Consider the following 21,830-nt stretch of genomic DNA (forward strand, 5'->3'; position numbering starts at 1 on the left):
TTGTAGATCTGCCATAATATCCATTATCTAATAAACATGGGACTCATAGAACCTCAGGATGTAATCCAGCGCTCAAGACAAAACTTTCGCAAAGACTTGTGACTGGCCCTGGGAGTTATATTATACTCATCTTGGAGAACACGGAAGAAACTAAATTAACTCTGTTGTGTTATTGACGGGTCACAAAGAAGAGTGGGAGTACAGAAAAGTCAAGACACCCCCTCTCTAAGAAGGATGGAGAGAAGACAGGTGCCCCTAAGTCATAGACACTGGAGATACAAGACCTCCATCACAGCTTCTGCACTTGTAACCGTTTATATTCCTGTATGGTTTGCTATGTGTTTTTCTCTCACTCTTTCTTTCCACCAATGTATTTTATCCATATGAGCTTTGGATTGTTTGTTTGTTGTTCTTATTCCATTCAAGTTTAGATTATTCTGAACACTATACTGTTTGTACCCACTGTTATTCTATACACATTATTCTAATTTTGTATGTTTGGATGTTGTGGTTGAATTCTCAAACTGGATGTCAAGGACCAGAACTGAGCTAGTGATATAATATTTAAGTGGAGAATGTCTTCCACTTGTACATGTGTAGTGGAGTGTATTAATTATGACAGCTATTATTATTATACATAAAAAAGTATGTCTCCCCTGTACCCTTTCCCCACAAAGTACACTTTGATCAGTAGATCTTGCAATGTTAAGTTTCCTAATTAGATGTGCTTAAAAAATATTCCTGTGCTTAGATAATCTTAAAATTGTGCCCCTGCTTTGTGCTTTGTAATGGCTGTGTCCAACCATGCAGAGCTGATGCAGTTCATGGCCGCACATACACAGCTCCTGGACAGGAGAGAAAGCATAAGACCTGGCATGTCAGAGTGAGGAGACTTATAAGTCATGCATTCCTGGCTTGTCACTCTCCACAAAGAGAAACCGTACCCGTTAGATCCCAGTCTTAAACCTCTCACCTAGCTAAATCAGATCTGATACTTTGCACTGACGAGGGGCAACACCCTGAAACAGTGTCTGCAAATTGAGATACTGGTTTGGCTTTTATCTTGTAATTTTGCAAGGCTCGTTAAAGGGTCGATATTGACTTTTATGATTTCTACTTCCAATAGTTGGTGCTAGAGTTCAAGTCCTCTTCCTCTCTGAAGAAGCAATTTGCATATTTAACTTTCCCAGAGGAGCATGCATGGCATATAAGTCTCCTCACTCTGACATGCCAGGCTTGGAAAGTCACTCTCCACAAGCAGAAACATTACCCCTTAGATCCCTTTGTGTGAGTTAACAAAATTCCCTGCCTGTTTGTTTTATTACAGGAATGAGTGTTTCTTCCGTGTCACCAATCTGTGAGATTATCATAAATCAGGTGAATCATGTAACTGACATAGGAGCTACGGTTGCTGCTGAGCTCATATGTCACTGATTTGATTTATAATGAGTTCACAGCGCTGGTAAGATGGCAGAAACACTCGCTCCTGTGATAAAACAAACAGTCAGGGAAAATGTTCCCCCACACAAACAAGCAGCTGAGAGTACCTGCTGTGTCACGGTATATTCACTTATGTTTTCACCTTTATGTATGAGCAACCATGAATTACAGCAGCTCTACATCATCGGACACAGAAAATAACACAGTACATCTCAGCACAGGAACATTGTTTTAACACCGCCATTTGTGGAACTTATTAATATTTCAAGCTGTCTTGTTTAAAATGTACCTTGTTTGCAGGCTTGTGAGACAGCCCCTTTAAATTTTTATTGTATTGTTATAGTTAAAATAGTAATAAAATGATTCACTGGTGATATGGTAATGACAGGATGTTCTACTTCTAACGTCCTAGTGATCTGTGGGACAGCAGGCAGTTCTGAGTAAAATCAATGCACTGTGCATGTAATAGATTGACATGCTAAGTATCCCAGAGTGAGAGTTTGTATTGTTTTTCTCTGCTCTGAATGTGTTTTCTGGGACTTTGACACTGCTAGACTATTCCTTAGGATGTGCCATGAATATCAGATCTGTGAAGGTCTGACTCTTGGTGCCCTCAACAATTAGCAGGCCAAAGGGGCTACAGTACTCCAGCAAAGGCTGCACTCCCTTCACTGTTTACCAGGCTCACCTTTCTACATTTTATAATTGCTGTTTCTGGCATTATAGGTCAATTCCATTGTTTGGCTCGAGCTACACAGAGCCGCAGCACCAGCACTGAGCTACACAGAGCCGCAGCACCAGCACTGAGCTACACAGAGCCGCAGCACCAGACACTGAGCTACAAAGAGCTGCAGCATCAGACACTGAGCTACACAGAGTCGCAGCACCAGGCACTGAACCACACAGAGCTGCAGCACCGGGCACTGAGCTGCAGAGCTGCAGCACCAGGCACTGAGCTACACAGAGTCGCAGCACCAGGCACTGAACCACACAGAGCTGCAGCACCAGGCACTGAGCTACACAGAGCTGCAGCACCAGGCACTGAGCTACACAGAGCCGCAGCACCAGACACTGAGCTACAAAGAGCTGCAGCAGCAGACACTGAGCTACAGAGTCGCACACCAGGCACGGAACCACACAGAGCTGCAGCACCAGGCACTGAGCTACAGAGCTGCAGCACCAGGCACTGAGCTACAGAGCTGTAGCACCAGGCACTGAGCTACACAGAGCTTCAGTACCAGACACTGTGCTACACAGAGCTGCAGCACCAGGACCTGAGCTACACAGAGCCGCAGCACCAGACACTGAGCTACAAAGAGCTGCAGCAGCAGACACTGAGCTACAGAGTCGCACACCAGGCACGGAACCACACAGAGCTGCAGCACCAGGCACTGAGCTACACAGAGCTGCAGCACCAGGCACTGAGCTACACAGAGCTGCAGCACCAGGCACTGAGCTACACAGAGCTGCAGCACCAGACACTGAGCTACACAGAACTGCAGCACCAGACACTGAGCTACACAGAGCTGCAGCACCAGACACTGAGCTATACAGAGCTGCAGCACCAGGCACTGAGCTACACAGAGCTTCAGCACCAGGCACTGAGCTACACAGAGCTGCAGCACCAGCACTGAGCTAGAGCTGCAGCACCAGCACTGAGCTACACAGAGCTGCAGCACCAGGCCCTGAGCTACACAGAGCTGCAGCACCAGGCCCTGAACTACACAGAGCTTCAGTACCAGACACTGAGCTACACAGAGCTGCAGCACCAGGCCCTGAGCTACAGAGCTGCAGCACCAGCACTGAGCTAGAGCTGCAGCACCAGCACTGAGCTACACAGAGCTGCAGCACCAGGCACTGAGCTACACAGAACTTCAGTACAAGGCCATGAGCTACACAGAGCTGCAGCACCAGGCACTGAACTACACAGAGCTTCAGTACCAGACACTGAGCTACACAGAGCTGCAGCACCAGGCACAGCTGTTACAGAATATATGGAGCTCTGCATGGTAAATGATCATGGAAATGTATGTTCTCTGGGATGCCATGATTCCTGATTGACTGTTTGTAACTGGGCCTCCACAGATCTGATATTAATGACATATCCTAAAGTAAAACTCTTTCAACTAAGATTTTTTTAAGAATATTTGCAAATAGGTTTTCTAGAATATTCAACCTTTTTATTCTGTAAATCCTACCCCCATCAATGGGAACCAGTGTCTCTCGCCCTTACCCAGAAGTACTGGTGCCACCTTATTTGTCTAATAAGGAGACACCAGTTTGTCTTCTTGTTCCTGTTACCTGCCTGATGGCGTATACGTTGTATAGCGCTGCAGACTCAACAGCTATCAGAGTACTTGGTTACTGTAACACAAAGACAGTCCAGCATTGCATGATTGGATTGTATATGAGCTATTCTTAGGTCTCCTTTACATTTACACACTTTATTTACTAGCACATTGATAAGGTAAAGTCCCAGCTATACGCTCACATGCATTCATTTTTGCACAGTATAGTAAGTAGACGAGTTGATTTTACCATTACTTTTCAAGCTCTTTTAAAGTGCAAATTGAAATACATCAAGATCAGTGGGAAAGGGCAATCATCCTTCTTGGAAATGGTCAAGTTTGAGACTTTAGCCATCACGTTACGGGGGTGATTTATAAAAACTACATTTGAGTTTCCCTGAGCAGACGGTGAGCTCACTGCCCACCATGATGTCACTGTGGCTTTTATAAATCCCCTTGATTGTGTCTGTATGTGTGCGTGTATTATTACTATGTCTGCACATTCTCTGTATCATGCAGGACACAGCAATGCATCCAAGAGAGTATGATTACAGGGAAGGTCACCCATGAAAGCTGTACATCCTCTCAACTAACTCCCCTTCTGTTCTTATTTCAGCGGGCGCATTCATTATAAGGACATGTACAGTTTGTTACGGGTTATATCCCCACCGCTGGGTTTGGGGAAGAAATGCCCCCACAGGGTGGCCTGCAAGGTTTGGAAAACCATTACAAAAAAAACCTAAAACAAAAATGAAACACAGAACGAAACTTCCACAACCCTTACCCAATATATCCATCCTTCCTTCTCTCACCCCTGGATAATATTCCTTTCTCCCATCCTTCAAAACTTAGCCCGTTATTCCCTGCAAGAGTTTAAGCGGAATGCGCGATGCTTTCACCTCCCTAATATTAATATATATATAACATATATATATTTTACAACAGCTGTACTCAGCTATGAACACCTCGTGCATCTGATCTCTTTGGCTGCTGGAGGGAGGGGGTTGGTCCCGTAGCAGCTAAAGGGTACATAGTCTTATGGAAGAAGCATGGGCTTGCTGGGTTTACCGGGGATTTTGGGCACGAATATTTTATTTTTTTTGACTGAAGGGGAGGGAGCCTGCTTTAAAGAAGAAAAAAAAAATCTGCTTGATGAAGGGGGAGGGTGCAGAGGGGTCTCAGGGGGCTCCATTAACCATTCTGGATCTCCTTTCATATTCCATAAACCTCGCTCCCACACACCACCCCCCTTTTACCACCACCACCACTGAAAACATCTTCCTCCCTGCTTCCCAAATTCCCTTCCTAATTCATACTGGCAGGACAAGGCATAATGTTTTTCCTAACACACCTGTACTGGAGAGAGGTTGTAAAATGAGAATTCTCCACCTGCCAATAGATTCCCATGTGAACGTTGAAAAATGTCAGCTTTAGCCCTTGTAGCTCCTGGGAGAGACACTTGCCGCCCGCTCCTGAATGATATGATGTAGGCGTTTTGGGTTGATATGGATGTCAGGTTCCGGTTCCTGGTGTGGGTGACTTCCTCTGCGTCGTCTCCTCAGGTAGTGATAAGTTGATCTAATTTCTTTTCACATCTTTTCTCTCCATGTTTCTTCAGATCCCGACCCCCCTTTCCTCGCTATGTCCTGAGATATACGCTCTCATATTTATCTTCCTCTCATTTTTTCTTCCTCTTTCTTCCTATTCTGTATTCAATCTACTCCTCTTGTCATGTTCCTTCTCTATTTTCTTGCCATCATGCATCTTACATGTTCATGATTAAAACCCATATATTTAATTCATTCATTCCATTTCTTGGAAATGTACATTTGATGATACGTCTTCCTCCTTAATAATTTGTTTGTGCTTCTTATTTCACTTCTTATTTATTTCAAACATCCATTTTACCTGCTTGTCTGCTTCGACTCATTCTTCCCGTCCCTTCACCATCCCACTTGTATTAATAATGACCGATCTTATCTTTCCTCATCATACAACATTCATTCCCTTTCATGGCCCATTTCCCTTTTTACCTCCAATAAATCCACCTTCCTCCTTTCCATGGCTCTGTGGCTCCTTTCTCTCTGTTCCCAGGGGTCGCATGAAATACACAGACTTGTATGAGATGCTCAGACTAATCTCGCCTCCCTTGGGTCTGGGGAAGAAATGCCCTGCTCGAGTTGCTTATAAGGTAGATCCCTTCCACTTCCCACTACCATGATTCTTACCCTCTTTTCTAGTCCGTTCTTGGGTCCCATACTGTAACTTGCCAGCTAGAGGTAACTTAACCCTACTGCTTTGCACCTTTGTGCACCTACCAGCAGGAGGGTTAAGGAGCACCCAAATAAGAGATCCTTGATGCCAGGAGCCTCTTGTCACTGGAAGCCTCTTAATGGCATTTTTGTCTTTTGATGTTATATTTTTGGTATTTTGACGTGGAGATGTGCCGTCACTGTGTGCGTATGTCTTTGACATGTACTGTATGTTGAGTGACATTGACAAGCCCTGTGCTAATGGAGAGAAATTTAGTTATTCCACGTTCTCTCTTACAAAATCTCCTTGTGAACCACAGGTAAAGTTCACAGAATATCTCAATTTAGCCTCTTGAGGTCCATGGAAAACATAGTATTCTATGTTGTTTTAGAAGTTTTTCCCATATTGCATACATAGTGGAGAGAGCCCATTTGTAAAACTGAAATAGGGTCTGACTGTTCCATGCTTGGCCTCTACATCTCCATGCTTTGTAGGCGAGAAGGGCAGTATGACCCACAGGGGTTTTCAATGACTCCAGGACTACAAAGCTAATGGCCTTGTTTCAGATTTGTTGAGGGACCCACTCTCTACAATTTTGTTGTCCTGGAGAACCATTTGAGCATTGTGCAAGGTTTTGTCCAACGACGCTCACTTCTGCATCAGGAGGTGTTGACGTTGGCTCAATACATACTTGCCAAGGTGCATGCACCATCAGCGGCTGTCATCCACCTGTTGTGGTCATTAGACTAGGACGGGCACAAACCCTGCTGATTATGCACGTGTCCTGGCAGCTATGTGTATCCGCAATGTCTTCAAAAGCATGAGGCAAACCTTTAGGAGGTATCGTCCTCAGGCATCAGCCTGAGCTAGAGCCACCTTCCTACAAGCTCAATGGCAGCTGTATAGGATGTGTGTACGGTACATAGATTCTTACAGAACTTTCGTTGATGGACAGGTTTTCTATAGATCTGTCTATAGACGGCCCGTGATCTCTAGTAACTATATAACAATACATGGTTGGATGGTCAGGCTACGAGATTATTCTCTATTGGCTTGTTCTCTAATTACAAGATCAGTGAAGGTCCCTTGTTATGAGATCTGGTGAGTGGGTGGATGGTGGGTGCTACATTGATTCATGATAGTATCTCTTTCAGTTTTTTGACTCGTAAAGAAAGGTTTGGGAACAGTTTATAACTATGTGATACGATTCACTTTCTGTGTGGCTATTCTTGCTGCAGAAATATTTTAGTATCACAGAATAGCACGTTATACAGTTTTATAGCCAAGAATTTTTGCATTTCTAATGACTTGTCAGGACGTTTACATCCAGTAAGTAGAGGTGCAATACAGAGTGGCTTCAGATCTCTCGGTCCATGGCAGATCTGCTACTGTAATTATGGTGGTAAAATGGTGTGTGGGTATTTGGCACAATGGATTACAGGTCTTCGGGCACAATGTGGTGTAGCCTAAGGTTACATGACTTATATGAAAACATGGTAATTAAACCTCTAGGTATATGACCAAGAGTATGAAGGTTTCCTTACATGACAAGATGGTGTACAGTATTTAGGTTTATGGCAGAATGGTCTTTTGATGGTACATTTTTTGGTGGCATAGGATGGTAGTACAGGGGTCAGTTCAATTCTAGTCATTTAGAAATAACATCGTCTTTTTCTAGAAATATGGTTCATAGGTCTCTAGTCACATGCTAGAAAGGATTGGAGATCTCTGATAAATGACATACTCATGGGTAGAGCTCTACGGCAGAAACGTCATTTCTAGTAACGCGTCAGATCGGTTTCTAGTTCTCTCATAACAAGGAACAAGGATCTATAAACCCAAGTATATCCCCCATTAGCCTGAAGATCCTTCGATAAGAGGTAGGAAGAGGTAGGCTAGTCTTTCTGCAGTGCTAACAGGATAAGATAGTAGTTGGTCCTGAATGCCTGGTAAATCTCCAGGTTATATGTTAGATTTTTGGCCATGTAGATTAACATGGAAAGATAAAAGTTTTGCTTAGCAGTACATCATTCATATATTGCTCTGTACGTCTCAGAGTATGAATAAAACCATTGCACTAAAAGATAGCCAAAATCCTAATTACTGCTCAAGTAGAAACCAACGATCGCGGGCAGCTAGTAACAAGAGTTATTAAATAAAAGTGAAAATCTGGCAAGAATGCTTGTGACCGCTTAGTCAGATTACTACAGATAGCAGTGAGATAAACAGTACATGTTCATGATATATAAGTGTTTCTCACAAAATTAGAATATCATCAAAAAGTTACTTTATTTCAGTTCTTCAATACAAAAAGTGAAACCCATATATTATATAGTCATTACACACAGAGTGATCTATTTCACATGTTTATTTCTGTTACTGTTGATGATTATGGCTTACAGCCAATGAAAACCCAAAAGTCATTATCTCAGTAAATTAGAATACTTTATAACACCAGCTTGAAAAATGATTTTAAAATCTGAAATGTTGGCCTACTGAAATGTATGTTCAGTAAATGCACTCGATACTTGGTCGGGGTTCCTTTTGAATCAATTACTGCATCAATGCGGCGTGGCATGGAGGCGATCAGCCTGTGGCACTGCTGAGGTGTTATGGAAGCCCAGGTTGCTTTGATAGCAGCCTTCAGCTCGTCTGTATTGTTGGGTCTGGTGTCTCATCTTCCTCTTGACAATACTCCATAGATTCTCTATGGGGTTAAGGTCAGGCGAGTTTGCTGCCAATCAAGCCCAGTGATACTATTGTTTGTACACCAGGTATTGGTACTTTTTGCAGTGTGGACAGGTGCCAAGTCCTGCTGGAGAATGACATTTCCATCTACAAAAAGCTTGTCGGCAGAGGGAAGCATGAAGTGCTCTAAAATGTCCTGGTAGACGGCTGCACTGACTTTGGTCTTGATAAAACATAGTGGACCTACACCAGCAGATGACTTGGCTCCCCAAACATCACTGATTGTGGAGACTTCACACTAGACCTCAAGCAGCTTGGATTGTGGCCTCTCTCCACTCTTCCTCCAGACTCTGGGACCTTGATTTCCAAATGAAATTCAAAATTTACTTTCATCTGAAAACAACACCTTGGACCACTGACAACAGTCCAGTTCTTTTCCTCCTTGGCCCAGGTAAGACGCTTCTGGCGTTGTCTATTGGTCATGAGTGGCTGACACAAGGAATGTGACACTTGTAGCCCATGTCCTGGATACGTCTGTGATGTGGTGGCTCCTGAAGCAATGACTCCAGCAGCAGTCCACTCCTTGTGACTCTCCCTCAAATTTTTGAATGTCCTTTTCTTGACAATCTTTTCAAGGCTGCGGTTATCCCGGTTGCTTGTGCACCTTTTTCTACCGCACTTTTTCCTTCCACTCAACTCTCCATTAATATGCTTGGATACAGCACTGTGTGAACAGCCGGCTTCTTTAGCAATGACCTTTTGTGGCTTCCCCTCCTTGTGGAGTGTGTCAGTGACTGCCTTCTGGACATCTGTCACGTCAGCAGTCTTCCCCATGATTGTGGAGCTACTGAAACAGTCTAAGAGACCTTTATAAACACTTAGGAAGCCTTTGCAGGTGTTTTTTGTAAATTATTCTAATTTACTGAGATAATGACTTTTGGGTTTTCATTGGCTGTAAGCCATAATCCTCAACATTAACAGAAATAAACACGTGAATGGATTGCTCTGTTTGTAATGACTCTATATAATATAGGAGTTTCACTTTTTGAATTGAGGAACTGAAATAAATTAACTTTTTGATGATATTGTAATTCAGTGAGAAGCACTTGTACGTATAACAGTCTGTACCAAAAGACCACTGAAATAACAGATTTTCAAAGGTGCTATATGTAAATATATAAAACCAACCAGGCTGAATATAAATAATTAATGTGATGAAAAATATTAAACTATAAAAAAGGCAGCCTGTTTAGTGGACATATCAGCGATAATAATGCAAAGACGCTGATGTTGGGCAGATTAAGCAGCAGTAAAACACTGTAGGATTAAGAATAGTGATGAGTGAACGTGTTAGGGTGCTAACCGAGTGACTTCGGTGTGCTCGAATAATATGTTCAAGTCCCCGCGGCTGCATGTCTCGCAGCTGTTCGAAAGCTGCAACAGAAGCATAGATTGCCTAACAGACAATTCCTTCATGTGTTCCTACTGTCGAACAGCCATGAGTTTGGGGACTCGAACATATTCAGTCACGCCGAAGACTCTCGGTTAGCACCAGAGCGTGCTCAGATAACACCTTGCCCGAGCACATTCGCTCATCACTAAGAACACCGGTGTATCAGAGAGGTGGCAGTTTAGACGATAAGTACGGTAAGTCCCGGCCGGTGACAACCCTGGAAATGGAAGCAGAGCACCGGAGCGAGCAGCATGTGACATCACAGTCTCCGAGGAGCGGATGCCTGGAGGGGCCGCACCTCTCCTTACTTGTTTAGGAAAGCACTGTTTCCTTTGTCCATCTCCTAACATATGAGTGGCCGCGGGCGTAATTATATTGCATGTCTCAGAGTATATTGCAGAAAGATCTGCTGTTTTGTATAGGTCTATGGAATAAAATGACTATGCAGAAGTTTTTCTAAGAACATGACAGTATAATGCATATACTGCTCCATACTGAAAACGTATATATGCTTATAGGTATATACTGAAATGACCTACAGGTTTCAGATGTGCTTGTATGTACACATATGTTGGATATTATGGCAGGTTGCTGTGGTCAATGAATGGTTGGCCTGTGTGCTAGTTCTGCTAGGGGCTGTAGTTTCCTAGTCCTATATCACATACAGATGAATCTATCGCTCTTTCTTTTCCTGTCTCTGCATTCCTTATTCTTTTATTTTATGTATCTTCCTCTCTTGTCTCTTCACACTCATTCTGGTAAGTGCACAATGCATTGGAAGGATGATGCAGGCTGACCTAACCCTTCTCCCTTCCTGCTTGACAAATATCCTGTTGCAACGAGATCTAAAATAATGATTTACAACCATGCATTAATGAAAGCTGTGCTTGTGAAGTATTATCATAGAGCACGAGGCAGGATTTATGAGAAATGATGGACATGATAAAAGCATATGTTTTACTAGAGCAGACAAATATGGTAAATGCGCGCTGCTGGGGGAGACATGATATTTTTCCGGCGTGCCATTTTTCATGATGTCACTATCACTGCACAAAACTTATATATATATATATATATATATATATATATATATATATATACACTCACCGGCCACTTTATTAGGTACACCATGCTAGTAACGGGTTGGACCCCCTTTTGCCTTCAGAACTGCCTCAATTCTTCGTGGCATAGATTCAACAAGGTGCTGGAAGCATTCCTCAGAGATTTTGGTCCATATTGACATGATGGCATCACACAGTTGCCGCAGATTTGTCGGCTGCACATCCCAAAGATGCTCCATACAAGGCAGGATGGATCCATGCTTTCATGTTGTTTACGCCAAATTCTGACCCTACCATCCGAATGTCGCAGCAGAAATCGAGACTCATCAGACCAAGCAACGTTTTTCCAATCTTCTACTGTCCAATTTCGATGAGCTTGTACAAATTGTAGCCTCAGTTTCCTGTTCTTAGCTGAAAGGAGTGGTACCCGGTGTGGTCTTCTGCTGCTGTAGCCCATCTGCCTCAAAGTTCGACGCACTGTGCGTTCAGAGATGCTCTTAGGCCTACCTTGGTTGTAACGGGTGGCGATTTGAGTCACTGTTGCCTTTCTATCAGCTCGAACCAGTCTGCCCATTCTCCTCTGACCTCTGGCATCAACAAGGCATTTCCGCCCACAGAACTGCCGCTCACTGGATTTTTTTTCTTTTTCGGACCATTCTCTGTAAACCCTAGAGATGGTTGTGCGTGAAAATCCCAGTAGATCAGCAGTTTCTGAAATACTCACACCAGCCCTTCTGGCACCAACAACCATGCCACGTTCAAAGGCACTCAAATCACCTTTCTTCCCCATACTGATGCTCGGTTTGAACTGCAGGAGATTGTCTTGACCATGTCTACATGCCTAAATGCACTGAGTTGCTGCCATGTGATTGGCTGATTAGAAATTAAGTGTTAACAAGAAGTTGGACAGGTGTACCTAATAAAGTGGCCGGTGAGTGTATATATATATATATATATATATATATATATATATATATATATATATATATATATATATATATATATAAGTTTTGTGCAGTGATAGAGACATCATGAAAAATGGCACGCCGGAAAAATATCATGTCTCCCCCAGCAGCGCGCATTTACCATATTTGTCTGCGTGTATATATTTGTATGTGTGTATGTATATATATTTATATATATATATATATATATATATATATATATATATATATCCTTTTACAGTTCCGATATTATTCAGCTTTGTATTTTAATTAGATTTAGTGATTAATCCGTAAGACCATAACATATCTGTCCTCTATCCATGTTACATATAATAATGATGTTTATTATTAAAGAGTACCTACCAAAAAGTCCAGCTTGCTCTGATTTAATCCCCACTGCTTTCCTGAGTATTTCTCTTTTTTTTTTCTTTTATAAAATCCACCATAAGTTTCGAGAGATGTGGGCCTCTTTATTTAGTGTGCCCCATATGTTGTTTTTTATTGTCTTCACTAAAAGAGGGCTTTGCTTGCAGGATCCTCTGGGGCATGTCTTTTGACAGCTCATCAGATCCTCTGAAGCGTGTCTTTTGGCTTCTCGCAGGATCCTTTGGGCTGTGTATTTTAGCTTATCTCAGGGTCCTCTGTGGCGTGTCTTATTGCTGCTTGCCGTATCCTCTGGGGTGTGTCTTTTGGCTGTTCACCTGAACTTCTGGAGCGTGTCTTTTAACTGCTTGCAGGTTCCTCTGGGGCATGTCTTTTGGCTGCTCGCATGATCCTCTGGATCTTGTTTTTTGGCTGCTCGCCAGATCCTCTGGGGAGTGTCTTTTAGCTTCTTGCAGGGTCATCTAGGGCGTGTCTTATTGCTGCTTGCTGGATCCTCTGGGGTGTGTCTTTTGGCTGTTCGCTGGATCCTCTGGGGCGTGTCTTTTGGCAGCTCGTAGAATCCTCTGGGACATGTCTTTTATCTTCTCGCAGGGTCCTCTGGGGCATGTCTTTTGGCTGCTCGCAGGATCTTCTGGGAAGTGTCTTTTGGCTGCTTGCAGGATCCTCTGGGGTGAGTCTTTTGACTGCTCTGTATTATTATCCTGTGAGCATATCCCTCTTGTAAAGACCATAAAAATTATTAGATTGGGTGCACTCAAACAATCATATCTTTGGAACCGTATGGAAAAGACTGGAATACTCAGGAAACAGCAAAGATAAAATCAGAGCAAAAACTGGCCACTTTTGACCTGACTGGTCCTCTTTAACCTTACATTACATTACAGTTACCTAACATTACAGTATCAACACAGTATCTTTACTTACTGCTTTTTTTCTACCGAACATTATACACAATCTTCATCTTACACCGTTCCTATTATTTCCACCTTACCCAGCTTTATTTTATATGTGCCATGTATCTAGAACTGGGACAAATCTGCATAAAAGACAGGATGCAAAACCCAGTTAATCACCATATTGTCTAGTCACCAGTCATCTGGTCAGCTACATATACGTTCATTTTTGTATTTGTGAAAATTTCAGAACTTCCCTTTAACCAAACTGATAATCTGTCTAATTTCTACACATTGACTATACCATCAAACATTATATCTGTCCTGTTTCTACACTATATTTACAGTATACTATTACTCACACCTTATATTTCTCCAAAATGAAGTGAAAAGGTGAAAAAACAAGACTTTATTTATCTCTGTTTCTTAACTATACTTATACTATTGCTCCTAAATTTACATTACACCTATACTATTACTCATCCTATATATTACATCTGTTTTTTATCTACACTTTACCTGTACTATTACTCACACCTTACATTATATGTCTTGTATTAATACTATAACTATACTGTTACTTACTCCTTACATTATACAGTGAAGGAAATAATTATTTGATCCTTTGCTGATTTTGTAAGTTTGCTCACTGACAAAGACATGAACAGTCTATAATTTTATCACATTGTATAAATTATATACATTTATTTGCATTTTGCAGTGAGAAAAAAAGTATTTGATCCCCTACCAACCATTAAGAGTTCTGGCTCCTACAGACCAGTTAGACGCTTCTAATGAACTCGTTACCTGCATCAAAGACAGCTGTCTTACATAGTCACCTTTATAAAAGACTCCTGTCCACAGGAATGGGAATGAGCTACAAAGCCATAAGTAAGACGCTGGGTGAGGAGACAAATGTTGGTGCAATAGTAAGAAAATGGAAGAAATACAAAATGACTGTCAATCGACATCGATCTGGGGTACCATGTAAAATCTCACCTCGTGAGGTATCGATGATCATGAGGAAGGGAACTTGTTAATTATCTCAAGGCAGCTGGGACCACAGTCACCAAGAAAACCAATGGTAACACATTACGCTGTAAAGGTTTAAAATCCTGAAGTGCCCGCAAGGTCCCCCTGCTCAAGAAGGCACATGTGCGACCCGTCTGAATTTTGCCAATGAACACCTGGATGATCCTGTGAGTGATTGGGAGAAGGTGCTGTGGTCAGATGAGACAAAAATTGAGATCTTTGGCATTAACTCAACTCACCGTGTTTGCAGGAAGAGAAATGCTGCCTATGACCCAAAGAAAACCATCCCCACTGTCAAGCATGGAGGTGGAAACATGTTTTGGGGGTGTTTCTCTGCTAAGAGCACATGACTACTTCACCGCATCAATGAGAGAATGAATAGAGCCATGTACCATAAAATCCTGAGTGACAACCTCCTTCCCTCCGCCAGGACATTAAAAATGGGTCATGGCTGGGTCTTCCAGCAAGACAATGACCCAAAACATACAGCCAAGGCAACAAAGGAGTGGCTCAAAAAGAAGCACATTAAGGTCATGGAGTGGCCAAGCCAGTCTCCAGACCTTAATCCCATAGAAAACTTATGGAGGGAGTTGAAGCTCTCAGTTGCCAAGCGACAGCCTCAAACTCTTAATGATTTAGAGATGATCTGCAAAGAGGAGTGGACCAAAATTCCTCCTGACATGTGCGCAAACCTCGTCATTAGCTACAAAAAAACGTCTGACTGCTGTGCTTGCCAACAAGGCTTTTGCCACCAAGTATTATTTCTCACTGCAAAATGCAAATTAATTTCTATAATTTACATTGGGTACGGAAAGTATTCATATCCCTTTACATTTTTCACTCTTTGTTTTTTGTTTAATTTACCAAATGGCTGCAATGAAACAATCATATTTTTTTCTCATTAATGTACACTCTGCACCCCAGCTTGACTGAAAAAAACAGAAATGTAGTAAGTTTTGCAGATTTATTAAAAAAGAAAAACTGAAATCTCACATGGTCATAAGTATTCAGACACTTTGCTCAGTACTGAGTAGAAGCCCCTTTTGAGCTAGTACAGCCATGAGTCTTCTTGGGAATGATGCAGCAAGTTTTTCACCCCAGGATTTGGGGATCCTCTGCCATTCTTCCTTGCAGATCCTCTCCAGTTTCATCAGGTTAGATGGTGAACGTTGGTGGACAGCCATTTTCCGGTCTCTCCAGAGATGCTCAATTGGGTTTAGGTCAGGGCTCTGGCTGGGCCAGTCAAGAATGGTCACAGAGTTGTTCTGAAGCCACTCCTTTGGTCTTTTAGCTGTGTGCTTAGGGTCATTGTCTTGTTGGATGGTGAAACTTCGGCCAAGTCTGAGGTCCAGAGCACTCTGAAAGAGGTTTTCATCCAGGATATCTCTGTACTTGGCCGCATTCATGTTTGCTTCAATGACAACCAGTCATCCTGTCCCTACAGCTGAAAAACCCCCCCATAGCATGATGCTGCCACCACCATGTTTCACTGTTGGGATTGTATTGGGCAGGTGATGAGCAGTGCCTGGTTTTCTCCACACATACCACTTAGAATTATCACCAAAAAGGTCTATATTCGTCTCATCAGACCAGAGAATCTTATTTCTCATAGTCTGGGATTCCTTCATGTGTTTTTTAGCAAACTCTATGGGGGCTTTCATATGTCTTGCACTGAGGAGAGGCTTCCGTTGGGCCACTCTGCCATAAAGGCCCGACTGGTGGAGGGCTGCAGTGATAGTTGACATTGTGGAACTTTCTCCCATCTCTCTACTGCATCTTTGGAGCTCAGCCACAGTGATCTTGGGGTTCTTCTTTACTTCTCTCACCAAGGCTCTTCTCCCACGATTGCTCAGTTTGGCTGGACGGCCAGGTCTAGGAAGACTTCTGGTGGTCCCAAACCTCTTCCATTTAAGGATTATGGAGGCGACTGTGCGCTTAGGAACCTTCAGTACTGCAGAAATTCTGTTGTAACCTTGGCTAGCTCTGTGCCTTGCCACAATTCTGTCTCTAAGCTCCTTGGCCAGTTCCTTTGACCTCATGATTCTCATTTGGTCTGACATGCACTGTGAGCTGTGAGGGCTTATATAGACAGGTGTGTGCCTTTCCAAATCAAGTCCTATCAGTTTAATTAAACACAGCTGAACTCCAATGAAGGAGTAGAACCATCTCAAGGAGGATCACAAGGAAATGGACAGCATGTGACTTAAATATGAGTGTCTGAGCAAAGGGTCTGAATACTTATGACCATATGATATTTCAGTTTTTCTTTTTTATTAAATTTGCAAAAATTTCTACATTTCAGTTTTTTTTCAGTGAAGATGGGGTGCAGAGTGTACATTAATGCGAAAAAAAATGAACTTTTTTGAATTTACCAAATGGCTGCAATGAAACAAAGAGTGAAAAATGTGATTTTCTGTATTTTATTTTTAATATTCTATCTCTCAATGTTAAAATTAACCTACCCTTAATATTATAGACTGTTCATGTCTTTGTCAGTGAGCAAACTTAGGGTATGTGCACACGTTGCGGATTCCATTGTGGATTTTTCCGCTCGGATTCTGCAGAATCTGGGACAGCACAGCTCCTAAACCGACTTCGGAGGCATCCGTCTGGAGCACAAGCTCCTTTAAGAAGTCTGGTGCAACCAAGACTGGCTGTTGGCACAGGACGAGCTTCAACTTCCGGAATGCCATCTCCGCTTCAGTGGACCATATGACCATCATCAACTTTGTGCCCTTGAGAAAATCAGTTGGGGGCAGCTATCATGGTGAAGTTTAGGATAATTCACCTATAATATCCAACAATCCCGAGGAACGCCCTGACCTGCTTTTTGGAGACCAGCTGTGGCCACTTCTCGATTGCCTCCACTTTGTCTACTTGCGGCTTTATCGCCTCTTCCAACGATATAGCTCAAGTACTTTGCCTCATCTTTCCCGGGGGCACACTTCTTTGGGTTTATTGGAAACCCCGCTTTCCTTAGTGCATCGAGTACCGCCTGGACCTTCTGCAGGTGACTTCCCCAATCCGGGCTGAAAATCACAATGTCATCTAAATATGCGGCCGCGTACTTCTTGTGAGGGCCTAGAATCCATTCCATAGCCCTCTGGAAGGTGGCTGGGGCTCCTTGTAGTCTGAACGGCATCCGGGTATATTGAAAGCACCCATCCTTGGCACTTGGAGACAGGAGAATTTTCCAGTACCCCTTCTTTAGGTCCAGGGTGGTGATGTACCTGGCTGACCCTAGCCTCTCAATAAGCTCATCTACCAGGGACATCGGATACGAGTCAAACTTGGACACCTCATTGAGCTTCCTGTAATCGTTACAGAAGCGCCACTCTCCACTTGGCTTTGGCACCAGGGCAATAGGGCTGTACCAGCTGATCTTTAACTCCTCAGTGACACCCAGGCTCAACATTCTCTTCACCTCCTGGGAGATCACCTCGCGGCGAGCTTCAGGAATCCGATACGGCCTTTGGTTCACCCTCACATGTGGTTCAGTCAGGATTTCGTGCTGCACCACCGGCGTACATCCTGGTAACTCCGAAAACAGATCTCGATTCTGCTAAAGCAGCTCACGGCACTGTTGTTTCTGGGTCAGTGCCATTGTCTCTGCCACTGTGACATCCTCAACCTTTGCTTCAGGATGGGCCCCTAGGCACGGTGCTTCTACTGGATGCCTGTATTGCCACGGTTTCAGCAGGTTAATGTGGTACACTTGGTACAGCTTCCTTCACCCTGGTTGGTGGACCTTATAGTTGACATCACTCAACTCCAAATGGCCCTTGCCACTTGGCTAGGAATTTGCTTTCTACGGTGGGGATCAACACGATCCCCAGGGTGAAACTGTCTCAGCCTCGTGGCCCGGTTGTAGACCCTTTCCTGGGCTTGAAGGAGACTCTCCTTCACAATCGGCGTCACCCTTACGATTCGTTCCTGCATTTGGGCCACATACTTGATGACGCTCCGGTGGGGTGTAACTTCTGCTTCCCAAGTCTCCTTCGCAACATCTAGAAGTCCCCGGGGGTGCAGTCCGTATAACAGATCGAACAGTGAGAACCTCGTATAGGCATGTGGGACTTCCCTGATGGAGAACACTATGTATGGTATGAGGCAATCCGAATCTCGGCCACCTTTCTCCACGACCTTTTCCAGCATGGACTTCAAGATCTTATTGAACCTCTCCACCAGGCCGTCTGTCTGCGAATGGTACACCGACGTCCTAGGTTGAGCGATCTGGAGGGCCTTGCACAACTCCCTCATTACCTTGGACATAAATGGTGTCCCCTGGCCCGTCCGGGAGAAAATATGACTAGCTCTCGTGCTATAGTCCGAGTGGAGGAGTTTCTCAGGGGTATCGCGTAGCGTAGTCCATTACCACGAGGATTTATTGATGACCCCTGGCAGACTTAACTAAGGGCCCATCCATGTCCATGACAATCTGGTCGAATGGGACTTCGTTTATTGCTAACGGAACTAGGGAACTGTGGAAGTGGGATACGGGGGGCAGTTAGCTGACAGGTAGGGCAGTAGTGGCAGAAATTAACAATGTCCCTGTGACACCCAGGCCAGTAAAATCTCTGAAGGACTCGTTCTTGGGTCTTATCTACACCTAGGTGCCCCCCCAAGACATGAGCATGGGCCAGATCTAATACCCTACATCTATAGGGTCCCGGGACTAATAGATGCTCTAATACTTCCCCTCACTGTTTAGTGATTTGATATAGCAACTTAATCTGCTGGTGTTGCTGCTACTGCTGCTGCATCTGCTGTATAAGCAGCTTACTTGTCTCCTGTTGCGCCATCTGTTGCTGCTGTAATTGTTGATGATGTTGTAGCTGCTGTTGCTGCTGTGTTTGTAGTAGATGTTTGAGCAGGTCCTCCATCTTGCCTGACATTGTCCGCTGGCTTGTGGCTGTCACACGTGTTAGTTGGAAATGCTGCCCGCACTTCTAACACCACTTGTAGATCGGATCACTCGGCTACATATGGAGGTAGTCAATGGGACACTGTGCCTTTAAGTATGCGCTTGGTTTATTAGTACAGCATAAACCAAGGTCTTTAAGCACAAAAATAAACACGGCCCTTTGGGCAAAACAAAACGGTAGCACTTCATGCAGTCCTTGCACTTTTGGGGTTAACAATGTTCTTGCACAAGCACTCTGTGCACGAACACACTCCTGGAGTCTTCCTCTCCAGGCCCTCAACAGCACAGACTAACCATGGAGTTCAGCTATTTAGCCAGACCACCTGACTCTCCATCATGTGACTGTTCACGTGATCCTGACATCATACAGGTCCTGTAAGAACACTGCCAGTGGACATACATGGACCTCCTCCCTCCTGCTCTATGGAGGTCCACTAAAACCAGCCCATAATATAACTTTCAATAAACCGATCCAACACATAGTGTGCTGAAGGAAACAATTCTGGAACTTACATCACTGACGCCATCATGCACAGTGACATGTATCTCCCCTCCATCACTTCACCAGTGACTCTGTCACACTATACTGTTACTTGGACCTTACATTATACTGTATGTCTTGTATTAATACTATAGCTATACTGTTACTTACACCTTACATTATATGACTTGTATTAATACTATAGCTATACTGTTACTTACACCTTACATTATATGACTTGTATTAATACTATAGCTATACTGTTACTTACACCTTACATTATATGACTTGTATTAATACTATAGCTATACTGTTACTTACACCTTACATTATATGACTTGTATTAATACTATAGCTATACTGTTACTTACACCTTACATTATATGACTTGTATTAATACTATAGCTATACTGTTACTTACACCTTACATTATATGACTTGTATTAATACTATAGCTATACTGTTACTTACACCTTACATTATATGTCTTGTATTAATACTGTAATTATACTGTTACTTACACCTTACATTATATATGTCTTATATTAATACTATAATTGTACTGTTCCTCACACCTTACATTATATATGTCTTATATTAATACTATAATTGTACTGTTCCTCACACCTTACATTATATATGTCCTGTATCTAGACTAAACCTATATTATTACGCACACCTAACATTATATCTGTTCTGCATCTTTACTATACCTATGCTCATATCTGTGTGACATAGTGCAGTTAGCGCATGTGTATTTTACTGTACAAATCATGAGGGTCCCCCCTATATTTACTAGCCACCAAAGGCTAAACAGACAGCTGCAGACTGATATAAATAGTCTAGGAAGTGGCCATATATTGGCCCCCTACCAGATAAAGAACATGAGCCCTCAGCTTCCCCAGAATTGGCACAAGCATAAGATGTGCCAATTTTGGTGCTTAGCCTCGCTCTTCCTACTTGCTTTTGCGGTGGCAAGTGGAGTAAAATGTGTGGGGTTGATGTTAGCTTTGTAATGTCAGATGACATCAAGCCCAGGGGTTAGTAATGGAGAGGTGTCTATAAGACGCTCCCATTACTAACTGCATAGTGAAAATGAAATAAAGTCACACACAGAAAAAAAGTCCTTTAACGGAAAGAAACACAGAAAAATCCATAATTTGAAATAAACACTCCAAACCTTCTTTTACCCATTTACTACTGTAAAATTAAAAATAACAAAACTACATATTCCTCACCTGTCTGCCAATAATCCATTTGTCCCATGAAGCACATAACTCTGCTTCATCTGGTTTGCAAGGCTGAGCGATGGCATGATGCGACTGCTCAGCCGTAAATCCACGAAATAATGAGCTGAGCCTGAGAACCGCTGCCTGTGACCGATGGTAACCACAATGACGTCACCGCAAGGCACTGAGCTGCACTCTGAGGCTCAGCGTCTCATGGATCATGCCATCACTCAGCCTTGCAATCCAGATGTAGCAGAGTTGGAGCACGTCGTGGGACACATGGATTATCATCTGACAGATGAGGAACATGGTGTTTTATTATTTTTAATTTTACAGTAAAGTAAGTATATGTCCTATATTTACACTTTACATTATGTTCTTTGTCAACATCTGTGTATCCCAAATTTCACGAGCCCCAACAGATCAAGATTTCAGGCTTTGATTAATATTGCACAGGTGATGGAATTATTATAACGGCATTAGAAATTGGAAGGTTCTCTCACTTGTGCGACACTAAGGAAATCCTGAAAACATGAACTGTTGGGGGGCCATGAGTACCGAATTTTGGGAGCCCCTGGTCTGCATTATACCTACCTTAGAGCCTTACTTTATGTTTTGTATATTTCCACTACATCTATACTATTGTATTTTTTACCTTGTGAGAATACAGTGAAGCCTCTTTGTGACAACAACCATCCAAAATTGCATTGAGAAATGGTCTTCTAAGGGATAGTCTTCTCAAAGAAGATGGCGACAATGC

General features: G+C 43.0%; 1 protein-coding gene and 1 long non-coding RNA gene across 7 annotated transcripts in view; one reads left to right on the forward strand and one right to left on the reverse strand.

The window, feature by feature from the left end:
- Nucleotides 1-21,830, forward strand: part of CACNA1A (calcium voltage-gated channel subunit alpha1 A) — a 351,768-nt gene that overhangs the window by 274,694 nt on the left and 55,244 nt on the right. Inside the window, exon 37 of the mRNA XM_077261846.1 lies at nucleotides 4,345-4,441. Coding sequence (XP_077117961.1) covers nucleotides 4,345-4,441 — 97 coding nt within the window. The remainder of the gene's footprint in view (nucleotides 1-4,344; nucleotides 4,442-21,830) is intronic.
- Nucleotides 1-21,830, reverse strand: part of LOC143774355 (uncharacterized) — a 308,203-nt gene that overhangs the window by 140,632 nt on the left and 145,741 nt on the right. For 2 of the 6 annotated variants that reach the window (XR_013215517.1, XR_013215516.1), the window contains exon 3: nucleotides 13,436-13,547. The exons of the other annotated variants lie outside the window; for them this stretch is intronic. This is a non-coding gene — a long non-coding RNA (uncharacterized LOC143774355). The remainder of the gene's footprint in view (nucleotides 1-13,435; nucleotides 13,548-21,830) is intronic. 6 annotated transcript variants of the gene reach the window in all.

Source organism: Ranitomeya variabilis, chromosome 5 (genome assembly GCF_051348905.1).
Source record: "Ranitomeya variabilis isolate aRanVar5 chromosome 5, aRanVar5.hap1, whole genome shotgun sequence".
NCBI lineage: Eukaryota > Metazoa > Chordata > Amphibia > Anura > Dendrobatidae > Ranitomeya > Ranitomeya variabilis.